Source organism: Macrosteles quadrilineatus, unplaced genomic scaffold (assembly GCF_028750875.1).
Source record: "Macrosteles quadrilineatus isolate MER2022 unplaced genomic scaffold, UCM_ALF_1.0 Scaffold_5__1_contigs__length_97177068, whole genome shotgun sequence".
In the NCBI taxonomy this organism is placed as follows: Eukaryota; Metazoa; Arthropoda; class Insecta; order Hemiptera; family Cicadellidae; genus Macrosteles; species Macrosteles quadrilineatus.
In genome coordinates, this window is record NW_026542598.1 from 93306719 (window position 1) to 93322666 (window position 15948).

Here is a 15948-nt window from a genome sequence, read left to right on the forward strand (position 1 = left end):
GCAATTCAATAACTTTCAAATTTCATAAAGATCCACACCTGTCCTACCCAGCTCACAGCCATTTAATTATCAAGGATTCAGTTTAAAAAAATATTTAAAATTTAGCTTTCAAATGCATTTAAAAAAAATGAATTAATCAGAAATCAGAAATCCTTTATTCAGAAATCAGAAATCCTTTATTGTCATTAAGCAAAACAATCTTGCAATAGACATAGTCACATATTATGGTAAAATAGGGTTACACAGTAACCCAGTCAGACTAGATTAATAAGCTAATATCACAGACAATAACAGGTAAAAATTTAAAAGTTTAAAAGTAAAAAGAAGGCTGTAGGCTGGGTGGAGAATATACTAGATAAACTATTAAACATCTAAACATCAAAACTTAACAACTTTTACATCAAAAAACTCTTTAATCACATAAAAAGGATGTTCAACAAGCCAGTTGTATAGCCTATCTTTAAAAACCAACTCAGGCAACGCTCTTGACTCAGAGTGCAATACATTGAATAACTTTAAGCTCATGATTGAATGGTTACTGGCACATTTACTTAGTCTATGGGACGGAATTTCAAGTAGAGAGTTAGATCTAGTGTAATGAGAATGGAAATCTTTTCTAACAGCCAAGTCTCCTAATTTTAATTTAACATCAAGTAAACACACATATATGTACAGGTTAATGACAGTCAATATCCTAGTTTTTATAAACAAAGGTCTACAATGGGCTTTGAGAGCTGATTTGGTTACTATTCTAAGTGCCTTTTTCTGAAGTAACAAAACATCACTTATATTACTACCGTTACCCCAGAGAATCAGACCATAGCTTAACACTGACTGAAAAAATGCAAAATAGGCTACTCGGATATATTTCTCAGAAACAACAGTTTTTAACCTATTCACTAAATAAATAACTCTTGACAGTTTTGAACATACTAAATCAATGTGAGCTGACCAAGAAAGGCTGCTGTCAATCAACACACCCAGGACTTTTATGGGCCTAACCTCTTTACAAATTACACCTGAGCCCAAATCTTTGTCTTTAGTATGGCAAACTAGGTGTTGTGTCTTGTCTACATTAAGAAGGAGTTTATTGGCACTAAACCAATCCCCAGCTTGTTTCATTGTATGTTCTACAGATAACTTTAATCTATTGAGATCAGGGTGAACAGTTAGGAACGTTGTATCATCTGCAAACATTGTGGTTTGAGAACCCTCAATACTAAGTGGCAAATCATTGACAGAAATCAAAAAGAGTAGGGGACCAAGGACCGAGCCTTGGGGAACCCCAGTTTTCACTTCAACGCACCTGGAATGCACACCCTTTGCATCAACAAACTGTGAACGACCACTTAAATAAGACTTAAAAAATTGGAGAGGACAACCACGGATGCCATAGTGCTCCAATTTACACAGCAAGAGACCATGATCGACACAATCAAAAGCCTTGCTCAAATCACACGCAGTCACCTGAGCAAGACTCCTTCCCTCAAAAGCTTCCAAAATCCCAGAAACAAAGCAATCAATGGCATCCGTAGTTGACCTTCCACTCAGAAAACCAAACTGACATGCAGAAAAAAGCTTAAATCTATCAAAGTGTGTACATACCTGGTGCTTTACAATTCGTTCAATTAATTTACCTAAAATAGGCACTAATGACACTGGTCGATAATTCTTGACATTACTTTTGCAACCCTTTTTGTGAATAGGAACAACTCGTGCTATTTTCAGCACTTCTGGGAAAACTCCCTCCCTAAAAATCGCATTGATACACAACACCAAAGGAAGCAATATTGCACTCAGAATATACCGGATTATGTAACCCGAGAGGCCGAACACATCTTTACTTTTTGAAGCTTTCATGGCCCGCACTTCACTAATAACTTCCTCACTGGACACATATTTCCATTCAAGGTGAGCTTCACAACGACCGGACCTACGAAGCAGTTCCTCTGAAGACACATCAGGCTGATCGATGGTACTTCTGGCTTCCTCTACTGAGCTGATGAAGAAGTTGTTAAACCCCTCAGGGGAGATCCCCACCTCGACATCCGGAACATTGTTGGTTGTGCTCTTCTTGATGATGTTCCAAGCTGTTCGGCTCTTGTTGGAAGCGGACTCGATGGATCTGTCGTTTGCATCTAGTTTTGCCTGGTTGACTGCCGATTTGTAGATCTTCCGACTGCAATTGTATGCCTTAAGTGCCACCTCGCTAGGAGAAGCTTGAAGTATTGTACGATAGGCCATAGTCCTTTCTTTCATTTTTTTCAAGTCCTGTGTGTACCAAGATTTTCCTGCACCACTCGAAGTTTTGTTCTTCTTTCTTACGATTTTCTCCGGGCAACTTATGTAAAAAACATCCAGAAGAGTGTCGAAAAAAACATTAAATAAGTCCTCAGCAGGTAAATTACCAAAGTTTAACAGAGGCAGCCAGTCAATTTGTAGTAAATTGGATTTAAATTCTTGTAAACGCTTCAAAGAGACGTCTCTATTGACAACTGTAGGTATTTCTGGTCGAGTAGAAGATTGGACCAACTCCACTGTAAGCTCCAGCCCATCATGGTCAGACATATCAGGGTAGACCACTTTAGAAGAATATAACTCTTCCGAGATGTTGGTAAAGATGTTGTCGAGACAGGCGTTGAACCTAGTTGGCGCTCTGTTAATGTAATGACAGTTAAATTGTTCCAGAGTGTAGACAAGCTGCTTCACGCTTTGTAGTTTATTATTTACATCAAATTTGGCATTGAAGTCACCACCAATTATTATATTACACTTGAAACGATCTAAGAATATTAATAACAGTTCCAAATTAGTGAGAAAGATGTTGCTGTCTCCAGAAGGTGAATGGTACACCGATACTATAGCCAAATTAAAAGCCTTGATAAATACACCAGAACATTCAAAATTCTTTTCAACACAGAGCCAATCCAGTTTTAAATTCTCAAAACTTATCAGGCTGGATACAAAGATACCAGTACCACCCCTAATGAAATTCTTCCGACAAAAAAACGCTGCACTTATGAAGCCGTCTAGGTTAAGGAACTCCACTTCTTCTTCAACGAGCCAATGTTCATTTAAGCAGATAATACTATATTCGTTTTCAGTACTTTCTATTTCTAACATATTTAGCTTGCCTTGTAATCCTTGAACATTTAAGAATAAACATTTAAGTACACAGGATCCTTTACGCTGTAGGCCTACGACATTTGACTTACAATGTAGTGATGTTGAGGTAGATAGGCCTAGGCCTAGTTCCATACGGACTTTAGGAGGTGTTAGTCCTTTTTGCGTTGCGGTCTCGCATTCCATAAAAAACTCTTCCTATCATTGTGGAACGGTCTAGGTTTAGGTCTAGGTGATGTGTACTCACACACAAGTACACCTTCAGGCCACAGTTCCGGCTTTATAATGTTGTCTACGTCTTCCGGGTTGACTCCTACCTTATAGGACTTGTAGCCAGGGAATTTAGTCCTAACTTCTTCACAAATCACGTTACTAGTATTAACGCCCACCTGTTCTAAATGTTCCTTAATGTCCTCGGGTTTGCATTGTAGTGACAATCGAGATACAAACACCCACTCCTTCTTCTGAGCCGAAATCAAATTGGAATTCTCCACACTAGGCTTAGAACCCACGACAGTTTTCTTACTATGGTTAACAGATAACCTCTTCTCTTTTTCGCTAAGTTTATCTGACTTGCCACGGGGGTTAGGCTTAGGCCTACCCAGAGCCTTGGTATCTTGATTGGTAGTCTTATTTTGGGCTGCTATTTGTGCATATGTTTCGATATCATTGGAACCATCAGATATTTTTTCAACACTAGAAACATTTAATACTTCGATATTAACATTTTCATTGTTCATTACATTTGAATCGGATGTGCAACGATCACTTTCGTCTGTAGTGGTAGGCCTATTCCCAATAATGTTTGGGGTTGGAATTGATTTGCTAGAGTTTTCAACTTGTTTCAGCCGCTCATCTATTTTAACGTAATTAGTTTGAATCAAGTCTAGTTTATCCCAGATCAATTTTAAGCTGGTATTGTCATTGGTATTGCCACTCAAATGTTCATTTTTCAAACGGTCTATGAAACGTTTAACCTCACTTTCACATGCAGAGCAGAACCACATAGCTTTACCCTTCAATTCTTCAAATTTTTTGCATTCTTCTTTAGTTATTTTGCTACATTTGAGGTGAAACCACTTTTCACATATACCTCCGCAAAAAATACCTCCCGTTTTATTAGTAACTTTATAATTACATTCACCACAGTGCTCGTCGTCTTTACTTCCACCCGTCATTTTGTTACTTCCTGGGGATACAATAGCCAAATAAAGGGGGGATAATACAAAGCCAAATAGCAATTAGGCCTACCATTAAAAATTATTGAATTTAAATTTGTAAAAATTAAACCTTTAGGGGTCCCCTCTAATCAAGAAGAAACACAAATTCAGGAAGAAAGATGCCTCTCCGCTGATGCCCAAGATGTTGTGATAAGCCACGGCCACCTCACTCTCCTCCGGTGCCCCATCAGGCACAATCGGCCTGTTTATTTACTCCATAGTGTAGAAACGATGACAATAAAAAAAAAACCAAACAGTTTATATGAAAAATGACACATGGTTTGAGATTAAATAGGATGCAGAAATGTTCCACGAAGTTCACATTTGCAGCGTCACACAACCTCTGACTTCTGGGCGGCAAAAGTAAGAAGAACTGCGTGGCAAACAGTTTCACTGGGGACGTCAGAACAGTAACATGGTAAAGCACATACTAAACGAAAACACAATTTTGAAACAAAAATGAGTCGTGAAATTTGTCGGTGGAAAGTAGTCACGAAATCTAATTCCTTATTTTCCATGTTTTGTTCCAGAAAACCACCCCTGAAAATGAACTAATGGGGAGGCCCTTAAAAAGGTATGTCTTTATTAGATCGCTTTCTTGTCCGGTACAAATTGATTGTTGTACAAATGATTGTTACTACACACTACTAGTTAGGGGAGTGTTGCACGACGTCCAAGTGCCACGACGTCCAAAGATATTAATTAGTGCCACGACGTCCAAAAGATAATTTTTTAGTTGTTGCACGACGTCCAATATAAATTATTTGACTGTTGCACGACGTCCAATATACATTATTTGACTGTTGCAAGATGTCCAAAATTACAGTAATTGCAAAAAATATAGTCTTTCTACAAGCTTTGGACGTCATGAAGTTGGACATCGTGAAACAGCGCACTATTTAATTGTAAAAAGTATCATTTGCACCACGTCCAAAGCCTCTGCCAGTTGCACGACGTCCAAGTGCAACGACGTCCAAAGTGCCTGCACACTGTGAACACTGTTTGCCAACCTCAGTGCATACAGTTTGCATTGCAATTATTGAAGGCAACTAGGCCTAGTCTAACAACTGTTTCAAGTTGTCAACTGCTTCATCTTCGATTAATGTTTAAATTATTCAATTTTCAATGGTTCTAATTGTACTAACTATTGGATTAACTTAATTTTTTTTTATATGTAAAATAAATAATATGTCACCGTAAAATGGAATGATGCAGTATTTCTGTTGTTATGATTGCATAATTGATTTCTACTAAATAGAGCCACGTCATAGAAACTAAATAAATAAATGACTACACTCTCCACAATACAATAATTAAGTCACTAGCCCAAAAGTAAATATGGTAGGTTTTTAATGTGAGTAGTAGTAGAATTCTAAGAACTGCATTAGAATAGAGATTAATTGTCGTACAATATCAATTGGTAGCAAATTTACTCGTAAGATAAATTTATGCAGAGTTTTATTATAGCTGTAAGACTTCCGATTAAAGTACCGGTATCATTGAAAAGTTACCTCTTGTCAGGAGCGCAAAATTTGTGAGAAATTTTGTTCTCCGTACACTGAACTTTGTTGTAGTTCTCTAGGGAGTTTTCCATCTAATTCTGTTTCTGTAGTGAATTTAATTGTTGGATATATTCCGTTGATTTGGTCAGTAAATATTTTTATGTCTTGATTTTTGTCAAAGACAGCAAATATGTCATCAACGTACCTAATCCAAATTCAGGGTAAATATGGTAATGACTGTTTTGATAAGATCTCAAAATAGCTCATAAATATATCAGCGACAAAACATGAAAGAGGATTTCCCATTGCCGTGCCATTAGTCTACACCAACACCATATGAATAATTTTCCATTAGGTCAGGTCTCGGGCCTAGGTCTTACCATGAGACCTACGGTAATAGCTACTTCCCTATAGGAAAATTCGCTAAAAGATGCAAATTATTTATTTGCCAATTATAATAGATTATATATATTCTATAAATTTACTATTATTTTATTAATAAAAATATCTTATGTGTTTCAAAATACATAATTTTTTTAAATATTTAATAGGAAAAATATACATATAAAATATGTCTATTTTATATATTCAAAACTTATATTTCATTGATATTTTGCATTGCTTTTTGATAATATTTTAAATATATATTTGAATATATCAAACTATTATTAAAGATATATTATTTATATATTTTATTCGAGGTTCTATCAAATACAACTTTGAATATATAAAATATTTATAAAATACATATTTGTGCTACTAGGGCTAGGTTAAAAACCTCCATAAGACAAATTTGTTTGTGACATGGGCTAGGACTGATTAAATGTCTATACTGTATAATGAATATTCTTAGCAAAAACCTCTACAAGACAAATGCGACCTCTATTAGACGAATTTCTTATTATGTTAACCTCCATAGTATTAGTTTTTCAAACAAACAGAAGCTTGTCTCAACATGAAACCCCCACCCATCCCTCTTCCTTTTATAGAGGTTATCTCAGAGCGAGGAGAAACCGCTATAAGACGAATAACGGCAGTATTAAACCTTGATAAAGCAAACCTCTTTATTAAGAATACCTCGATAATAGGATTTTTCCCCCTACCTCTTGAAATTTGTCATAGAGAGGTTACACTGTACACCGATTAATTGAGATTTTCATTACTAACCAAAATTTTTGTGTGCTGATGTACACACATTCGAACATCAAGAAAAGAAGTATCAACACGTGTATACCACTTAAGAAACTTATATCTTAAACGATTGTTTGCTGGAAAAGTATTTCCCAAACATGAGCTAACATTGTATGGCAAAAACTTGTACTTGTAAACATATATTGCATTTACCACAAAACTTGATTATTATAACAAGTGTTTGAGATGTATAGTTGAAGATTACACATTTCCTGATAACGCAGATCCTTAGGTCCTACTGCAGACAGTAGGAAAAACCTACATTTTAAAGTGGATTATTAGACAAACACCGACGATCAATATTTTTGTAAACAAATAACTTAACTTGTAACATAAACATTTTAATGACAGTTTGAAACCAGCTGTATGTTAAACCAGCACTGAAACTACTTTAAATGTTAGCGTCGGCTGCTAGACTTTTAAAACATTAAAACTTGGCCTAATTAATTAAAAACTGAAACCCGAAACAAAAGTTATGGCTTCGAGATTCCCTTCCTTACAAAATTATCTTTTTTACAATCATGAAAATCCGTCAAATGGTTGATTATGAATCATGAAATAAAAAAAACCCTGTAACGTTTTAATAAATAAAATTATTATATTATTCACAAACATTATAAACGTTTGACATTTTATTTCAAGTGATGTATGTGTCATACTGTAAAATAAATTATATTAGTTTGCATTTACTTTTTCTATACTTTACACATAAACACATATTCCTACACATATCCCTAAATATTGCTTGGTAAATTGAGGGATCGTTTTATTTTTACAAGAATTCTAGTACCAGATAACGAAGTTACAGATGTATTTTATACTCTACAATCACCAAATAAACCTAAGAAGAACAAACTATTAAGTAGCAATTTACAACTAGAATAAACATTAAAACATAAAATTTGATCTTATATTTCAATAAAACAAACATTAATGCAAATCACAATTTTTAGAGATTTTTTGTTCATTCTCACCGTAACTTTAATAGCTTGGTGTGAGTTTGAGTTTACCGAATTTGATCAAAATATCCATAAAGGAGCAAACTACTACAGATTACCTGCTCTCCATAACATATGAATTTCGTCCTACTAAATGGTTTGAAAAGAAATTGAGAACTTTTATGTTTCAGAGATAAAATATGGTATAAGCTAATTTTTACTCCATGAAACTCTATTCCCATATACAATTAAAAATAAGTGGAATTATCATAGCATTGGCCTTTTTGAACCTTTAAATTTAGTATTACATTACATCTATTTCCATAGTCCAATCATGCTGATTCGCAAACTTTTTTGAATAAAATGTAGGTTTGGAGTTTAGACGTTTGTATCAAAATAACATCACAATCAGATTTTCACTTACTCTTTACCATGATTAAACTGCCTTTAATAACATTAGTATATGTTTTGTTTGTAGCAGAGCCGTCTTTATAAAATGCGAGGCCTGGGGCAATACATAATTGCGAGGCCTGGGGCAATACATAATTGCGAGGCCTTGTTTAACCAAGCTCACCGGGGGGTGTGGGGGGTACGGAGTACCCCCCATCTGAGAGGGGGGTCCGGGGTTCCCCCCCCGGGAAATTTTTGTAAAATTATACTTGTAAAGTCGTCATTTTAAGCACTTTGACGAAAAAAATGAATATTTTACACTCTGAAAATGGGCGTGAATATTATTGCTAATTACACATATTATTGTTCCAATTCCAAAGTGGATATCATAAATATTGCACACAAAATTCTTTACAATCATTAATTTAAAAAAATTAACACTTCTCCTTTACTGTGGATTGTGAATTGAATTAACACTTTGTAAATTAAACAAAGTGGCGGGACGACAATTAATAGTAAATGCTTGTAGGCTATCTTGTTTATTTATTTTTTGTCAAGTTAGGTTTATTGTGTTTTCGGCAGTTGGTCTGGCGGTTGGAAGGGTGTTTTAAAGGTAAAAAATATTACATAAATAATAGTCAATGAGATACTTGCAAATTCGTCATTTTAAGCATTTTGATGAAACAAATGAATCTTTTACACTCTGTAAATGGCCGTTAATATTATAGCTAATTGCACATATTATTGTTCCAATTCCAAAGTGGATATCATAAATATTGTCCACGAAGTTCTTTACAATAATTAATGAAAAAATGAACACTTCTCTTCACTGTGGATTGTTGTCCCGTCACTTTGTAAATAGTAAATGCTCATAGGCTAACTTGTTTACGTACTTTTTGTCAAGATAGGTTTATTGTGTTTTCGGCAGTTGGTCTGTAATGGGGGTTTTAAAGGTAAAAAATATTACCTATAGTTGTCAATGAGTTTTTAATAATAAATTAAAAGAGGTAGTATCATTACAGTGTAATTGATTCACAGTATTACTTTTTACTTTAATGACAAATATTGTCATAGGTTTATGTTTATTACGAAATGCGAGTAGTTTACAGTCAGTCTTATCCACGCTGATTATCCATTCAATCCAGTAAACATTTACATCTGTAAATAAATTGAACTTAATTAATCATACAATAGAAGTTTAATGGCACCACCAGTAAGAGTAAGCGTATGACTCACTCACATTCACCGGGGTGGCTGCCGCGAGGCTCGGGGTCCGTCATCGCCGCCAAGCTGTCAAACGTTGTTTGATATTCTTTTGTGCTTTAAATGTTGTGTTGTTCGTAGGTTTTTAATCGATACAACAATTGATATAGGTTAATTCATAATAAATAAGACATATTTTAGGCACATGTATCTGTCTGTCCTTTATTTTTTTATTTTCATTCCAAAACATTAACTTATTTCTAGCGATAGTAAGGCCTCGCCGGGTAGGCCTCGCTCAGGCCTCGCTGCGCGAGGCCTTCTCCAACGCGAGGCCTGGAGCGGTCGCTCCACCCTAAGGACGGCGCTGGTTTGTAGAGAGGTTCCCAGAAAGCTGCAACAGAACAACAGTCATAGAGAGGTCCACTTCAACATGGAAGACCACAGACATGAGGACTGCACTCCACCCAAGTCTAGGGTGAAGGCATTCAGCAGCAAGGGTCAACTGCTGGGCAGGTAACTAGACATTCTATCCAATGCTAAAATAAACTCAGTTGAATTGCCTCCGATTAGTGAGTTAATGGCTCAGTCGGTAGCACCAGGGCCGGGGATAGTAGCTAGTAAGGGCTAGACCACTCCACCGGTGTACCTGCATCCCGCTCGATTCACCCTGTGACGTCACGTGGTTGTCAGCCGCGCCTGTATTGTAGTTAAGATGGCAATGCTCGGCAGCGCGCGCGCCCTGTTTTGAAATAAAATTCCCGCTAAATTTGAAGACCTATTTTATTAACCTTTGGCATTCTTAAAGGAAATTAAATTGTCTATGGAATGGTGTAACTTGTTCATATGAATATTATTATTTACTATTTATTATTGAAGATCAAAGTACGAAGAATTGTACTAGACTTTGAACATGTGGTTACTTTAATTATGTTTTTGACTACACTCTCCACAATACAATAATTAAGTCACTAGCCCAAAAGTAAATATGGTAGGTTTTTAATGTGAGTAGTAGTAGAATTCTAAGAACTGCATTAGAATAGAGATTAATTGTCGTACAATATCAATTGGTAGCAAATTTACTCGTAAGATAAATTTATGCAGAGTTTTATTATAGCTGTAAGACTTCCGATTAAAGTACCGGTATCATTGAAAAGTTACCTCTTGTCAGGAGCGCAAAATTTGTGAGAAATTTTGTTCTCCGTACACTGAACTTTGTTGTAGTTCTCTAGGGAGTTTTCCATCTAATTCTGTTTCTGTAGTGAATTTAATTGTTGGATATATTCCGTTGATTTGGTCAGTAAATATTTTTATGTCTTGATTTTTGTCAAAGACAGCAAATATGTCATCAACGTACCTAATCCAAATTCAGGGTAAATATGGTAATGACTGTTTTGCTAAGATCTCAAAATAGCTCATAAATATATCAGCGACAAAACATGAAAGAGGATTTCCCATTGCCGTGCCATTAGTCTACACCAACACCATATGAATAATTTTCCATTAGGTCAGGTCTCGGGCCTAGGTCTTACCATGAGACCTACGGTAATAGCTACTTCCCTATAGGAAAATTCGCTAAAAGATGCAAATTATTTATTTGCCAATTATAATAGATTATATATATTCTACAAATCTATTATACTAATTCCGTAAGGAATTTCTTGTGCACAGCAAAACTCTTTTATTTATGAACCGATTTTGATGATTAAGGTGTCAAATTAAAGGGAATTCTCTGTAGAAGTCATGGAATAACTTTTGTTACGCTCAGTTCAATGTGCTTTGCTCCATTGGACTTTGAAGTTTTCATGTATTTTAAATATACAAGTCAAAATTTGTTAAGATTACCTAACATATGATTCATTTCTTAAAAGAAAACATCTGTCTTCATAAAAATAGCCTGTTTCCCTTCTGTCATTTTAATATTTACTTTTTTTGGTTACCTATCAGTTTAATTTAAAATACAATGATAACTTATGAGATGGGATAGTTTATTTATGCATTTTCATTCAGAGGGAGTAATACCTAAGGGAGTATGATTTATCTCTGGTAATACCCAGTCTATTTAATTATGTGATTGTATTTTATTTTCAGATAATGGTGTGTTTAACGTTTTCATAGTTATTTTTATGTGTTGTGTTTTCCAATTTTTAATTTTGATTACGGTATCATAAAATTCTACCTAGAAAAAACAATCCCGTGTTTGCGATTCGGCGACGTATTAACAACAGAGATGGTATGATAATAAATTGTGAAAAGTTACCTATGCTGGTTTTTGAAGTTCAAAGAAATGTTATGTGACCGCTTGATTTTTTTATTTTTTATTGCACGGTCAGATGCTGTCACAAAACAGACTATTTTGACTTAGGAGATCTTAACGTACAGTACAAAACAGATTTAAATTGCAAATAAAATTAAATGAGCCAGTCTCAGTCTCCAGAATAAAATCCAATAGTAACGAAGCTAAATATTTGTAAAATAATATCAATTATCAAACAATCAATTACGGTATCAATATTATAGGATGAAGCTTCTATGTTTAATAAGTATGCTTTATCGTCTGTAGAATGATTACTGCGAGATATCGCCAGAAGAGAAGGCCAAGCAAAGCCTTTTGGCGGAAAGGTTTTGTATGTAATTTCCGGCAATGAGCTACCATAGGCTCTGGTGAGAGTCGCTGTGAAATGGTAGAAAATTCAATAATTAACTTATATCACCTTTATGGTCAATGTTTAAAAATATTTCACTTGCTAAAAACATGAGAGCAAATCCAAGGGAATCAATATTTGCTGAATATCTTTTACGAATAAGGAATGGCCAAGAGAGCTACCTTAATGGTCTTTGTGAGACATTGATAAGTCTTCCACCACAATGTATTGCTAATAAAATAATCATTGACGAAATCTTCAGTGAAAGATTCTCTGAAAATGCTTAAAAAAAGACAACATTCATGCAATAATTTAACCAAAGAATGAACATGGTGAATCTATATAAATAAAATTAGAGTTTTGTCTGTACATTGCTTAGAATAATGAACTTTTTGGTTATTTTTACATTTCATAGGTCAGAGAAACCGAATCAAACCTTATCTCAATTTCTGTCTGTCTGTCTGTCTGTCTGTCTGTCTGTCTATCTGTCATTCTCTTGGTAACGCTAAAATACGCACTTTATTACAACTACTCCTCAATAACTATAGCACTGTCCCGCCTGAAACTTATTTTCCAAATACTATACATATATGAGATGGTTTTAGACGTATTTCATCGAATATGAGACAGTTAGATATTTAACAGTAAACCCTTGAAAATCAAGTTTTTGTCGATTTTTGACGTGGAATTTCTGGAAGCCCATGTTAACCTTATGAGAAATGAAATTATTGAATCTTAACAGCTGTTTCAATTAAACAAGTTGGTTCTGTTCTGTGATGTTCAATAGCATTAAAGTTACAAGGATTACCAACAGGGTGCAGCACTAGCACTATTATTTCTTTTACATTTATGACAACAGCTAATTTGCAACCTGGAGGCGAGTGAGCGTAGCGAACGAGCTAACCTGAAGGCAAGTGAGCGTAGCGAACGAGCTAACCTGAAGGAAAGTGAGCGCAGCGAACGAGCTCCAACATACAGGTGAGTGAGCGTAGCGAACGAACTTCAACCAGGACGTGATTGAGCCATGCAAACGAGATCAGATAGTAAAAATAAAAGTAAGCCTACCGTTATAGGATCGACCGGCAGACACAGAGGTAATTTAACCTTTTATTGATTGTCATACCGATCCGGAACAACAAAAAACAACATAAAATGAAGCTATGTATAATAGTTTGGCCAGCATATCTTAAAATATGCAAACCAACTGCTGTTCGTTATATAAGAAGGTTTCAACTGAATATTATAAGATCCCCGTGCGTAGAACGGGTACACAGCTAGTTAATAATAAAATAGCTAAGCAACTAAATAATGACAGCAGAGTTTACTACTGAGTGGACACTTTGATTAAAGAAGAGGAAGACCGGTTACATGTCCTTGATAAATTTCTCCACACTTTAGCACCAAGTGGTTATGTCTCACAAGTTATGTTTATAAAAAGGTGGAATTGTAATTTTGCCAAGAAATTTAAATCCATAAAAAGGACAGGTTAATGGAACCAGAATAATGGTGAAAGAGATTCATGACAAAGTCTAAAATATGAAAATGATTACTGGAAGTTCGGCTGGACAGCGAGTAGTATTATTCCAATTAAGTTTAGAATCGTCAGAGGGAAATTTTCTCCTGAAATTCAAACATCTGCAGTTCCAATGCCGAATTGCTTTTGCCATGACCATCACAAAAATTCAAGGACAGACACTTGAAAAAGTTGGTCTTATCTGCCATAGCCCTGCTTTGAGCATTGGGCATTGTACGTACCACGCTTTTGATTAACTAAAAATAATGGTGAAAAAACAACGAAACCAAGGTCTTCTGGTTAAATACGTTATTAGAGTGTTTGCGAAAAAAATCTTATGGAAAGAGTCACCTTTAACATGTCAAAAGTAAGATGTAAAATGTTAACTGTTCTGTCAGGCGGTATTGTGTACTCTGTTAAAACCTTTATTTAAACAGTAGCCTATTGACTTTTGATTTATTATGTAGTAACAAGATAAAACTGTATTTAAATTATTAAAATTACATGAAAATGTAGTTAATGTTATTAACTGGAAACAACTAGTTTACTATTATTTTATTAATAAAAATATCTTATGTGTTTCAAAATACATAATTTTTTTTAATATTTAATAGGAAAAATATACATATAAAATATGTCTATTTTATATATTCAAAACTTATATTTCATTGATATTTTGCATTGCTTTTTGATAATATTTTAAATATATATTTGAATATATCAAACTATTATTAAAGATATATTATTTATATATTTTATTCGAGGTTCTATCAAATACAACTTTGAATATATAAAATATTTATAAAATACATATTTGTGCTACTAGGGCTAGGTTAAAAACCTCCATAAGACAAATTTGTTTGTGACATGGGCTAGGACTGATTAAATGTCTATACTGTATAATGAATATTCTTAGCAAAAACCTCTACAAGACAAATGCGACCTCTATTAGACGAATTTCTTATTATGTTAACCTCCATAGTATTAGTTTTTCAAACAAACAGAAGCTTGTCTCAACATGAAACCCCCACCCATCCCTCTTCCTTTTATAGAGGTTATCTCAGAGCGAGGAGAAACCGCTATAAGACGAATAACGGCAGTATTAAACCTCGATAAAGCAAACCTCTTTATTAAGAATACCTCGATAATAGGATTTTTCCCCCTACCTCTTGAAATTTGTCATAGAGAGGTTACACTGTACACCGATTAATTGAGATTTTCATTACTAACCAAAATTTTTGTGTGCTGATGTACACACATTCGAACATCAAGAAAAGAAGTATCAACACGTGTATACCACTTAAGAAACTTATATCTTAAACGATTGTTTGCTGGAAAAGTATTTCCCAAACATGAGCTAACATTGTATGGCAAAAACTTGTACTTGTAAACATATATTGCATTTACCACAAAACTTGATTATTATAACAAGTGTTTGAGATGTATAGTTGAAGATTACACATTTCCTGATAACGCAGATCCTTAGGTCCTACTGCAGACAGTAGGAAAAACCTACATTTTAAAGTGGATTATTAGACAAACACCGACGATCAATATTTTTGTAAACAAATAACTTAACTTGTAACATAAACATTTTAATGACAGTTTGAAACCAGCTGTATGTTAAACCAGCACTGAAACTACTTTAAATGTTAGCGTCGGCTGCTAGACTTTTAAAACATTAAAACTTGGCCTAATTAATTAAAAACTGAAACCCGAAACAAAAGTTATGGCTTCGAGATTCCCTTCCTTACAAAATTATCTTTTTTACAATCATGAAAATCCGTCAAATGGTTGATTATGAATCATGAAATAAAAAAAACCCTGTAACGTTTTAATAAATAAAATTATTATATTATTCACAAACATTATAAACGTTTGACATTTTATTTCAAGTGATGTATGTGTCATACTGTAAAATAAATTATATTAGTTTGCATTTACTTTTTCTATACTTTACACATAAACACATATTCCTACACATATCCCTAAATATTGCTTGGTAAATTGAGGGATCGTTTTATTTTTACAAGAATTCTAGTACCAGATAACGAAGTTACAGATGTATTTTATACTCTACAATCACCAAATAAACCTAAGAAGAACAAACTATTAAGTAGCAATTTACAACTAGAATAAACATTAAAACATAAAATTTGATCTTATATTTCAATAAAACAAACATTAATGCAAATCACAATTTTTAGAGATTTTTTGTTCATTCTC

At 34.3% G+C, this 15948-nt stretch overlaps 1 protein-coding gene across 6 annotated transcripts in view; it reads left to right on the plus strand.

The window, feature by feature from the left end:
* Positions 1–15948, plus strand: part of LOC128993997 (uncharacterized) — a 59933-nt gene that overhangs the window by 30331 nt on the left and 13654 nt on the right. For 5 of the 6 annotated variants that reach the window (XM_054418180.1, XM_054418179.1, XM_054418183.1 and 2 more), the window contains 2 exons: positions 4874–4917; positions 9832–10080. In XM_054418180.1, coding sequence (XP_054274155.1) covers positions 4874–4917; positions 9832–10080 — 293 coding nt within the window. The remainder of the gene's footprint in view (positions 1–4873; positions 4918–9831; positions 10081–15948) is intronic. The other variant, XM_054418182.1, reaches the window with a different exon arrangement.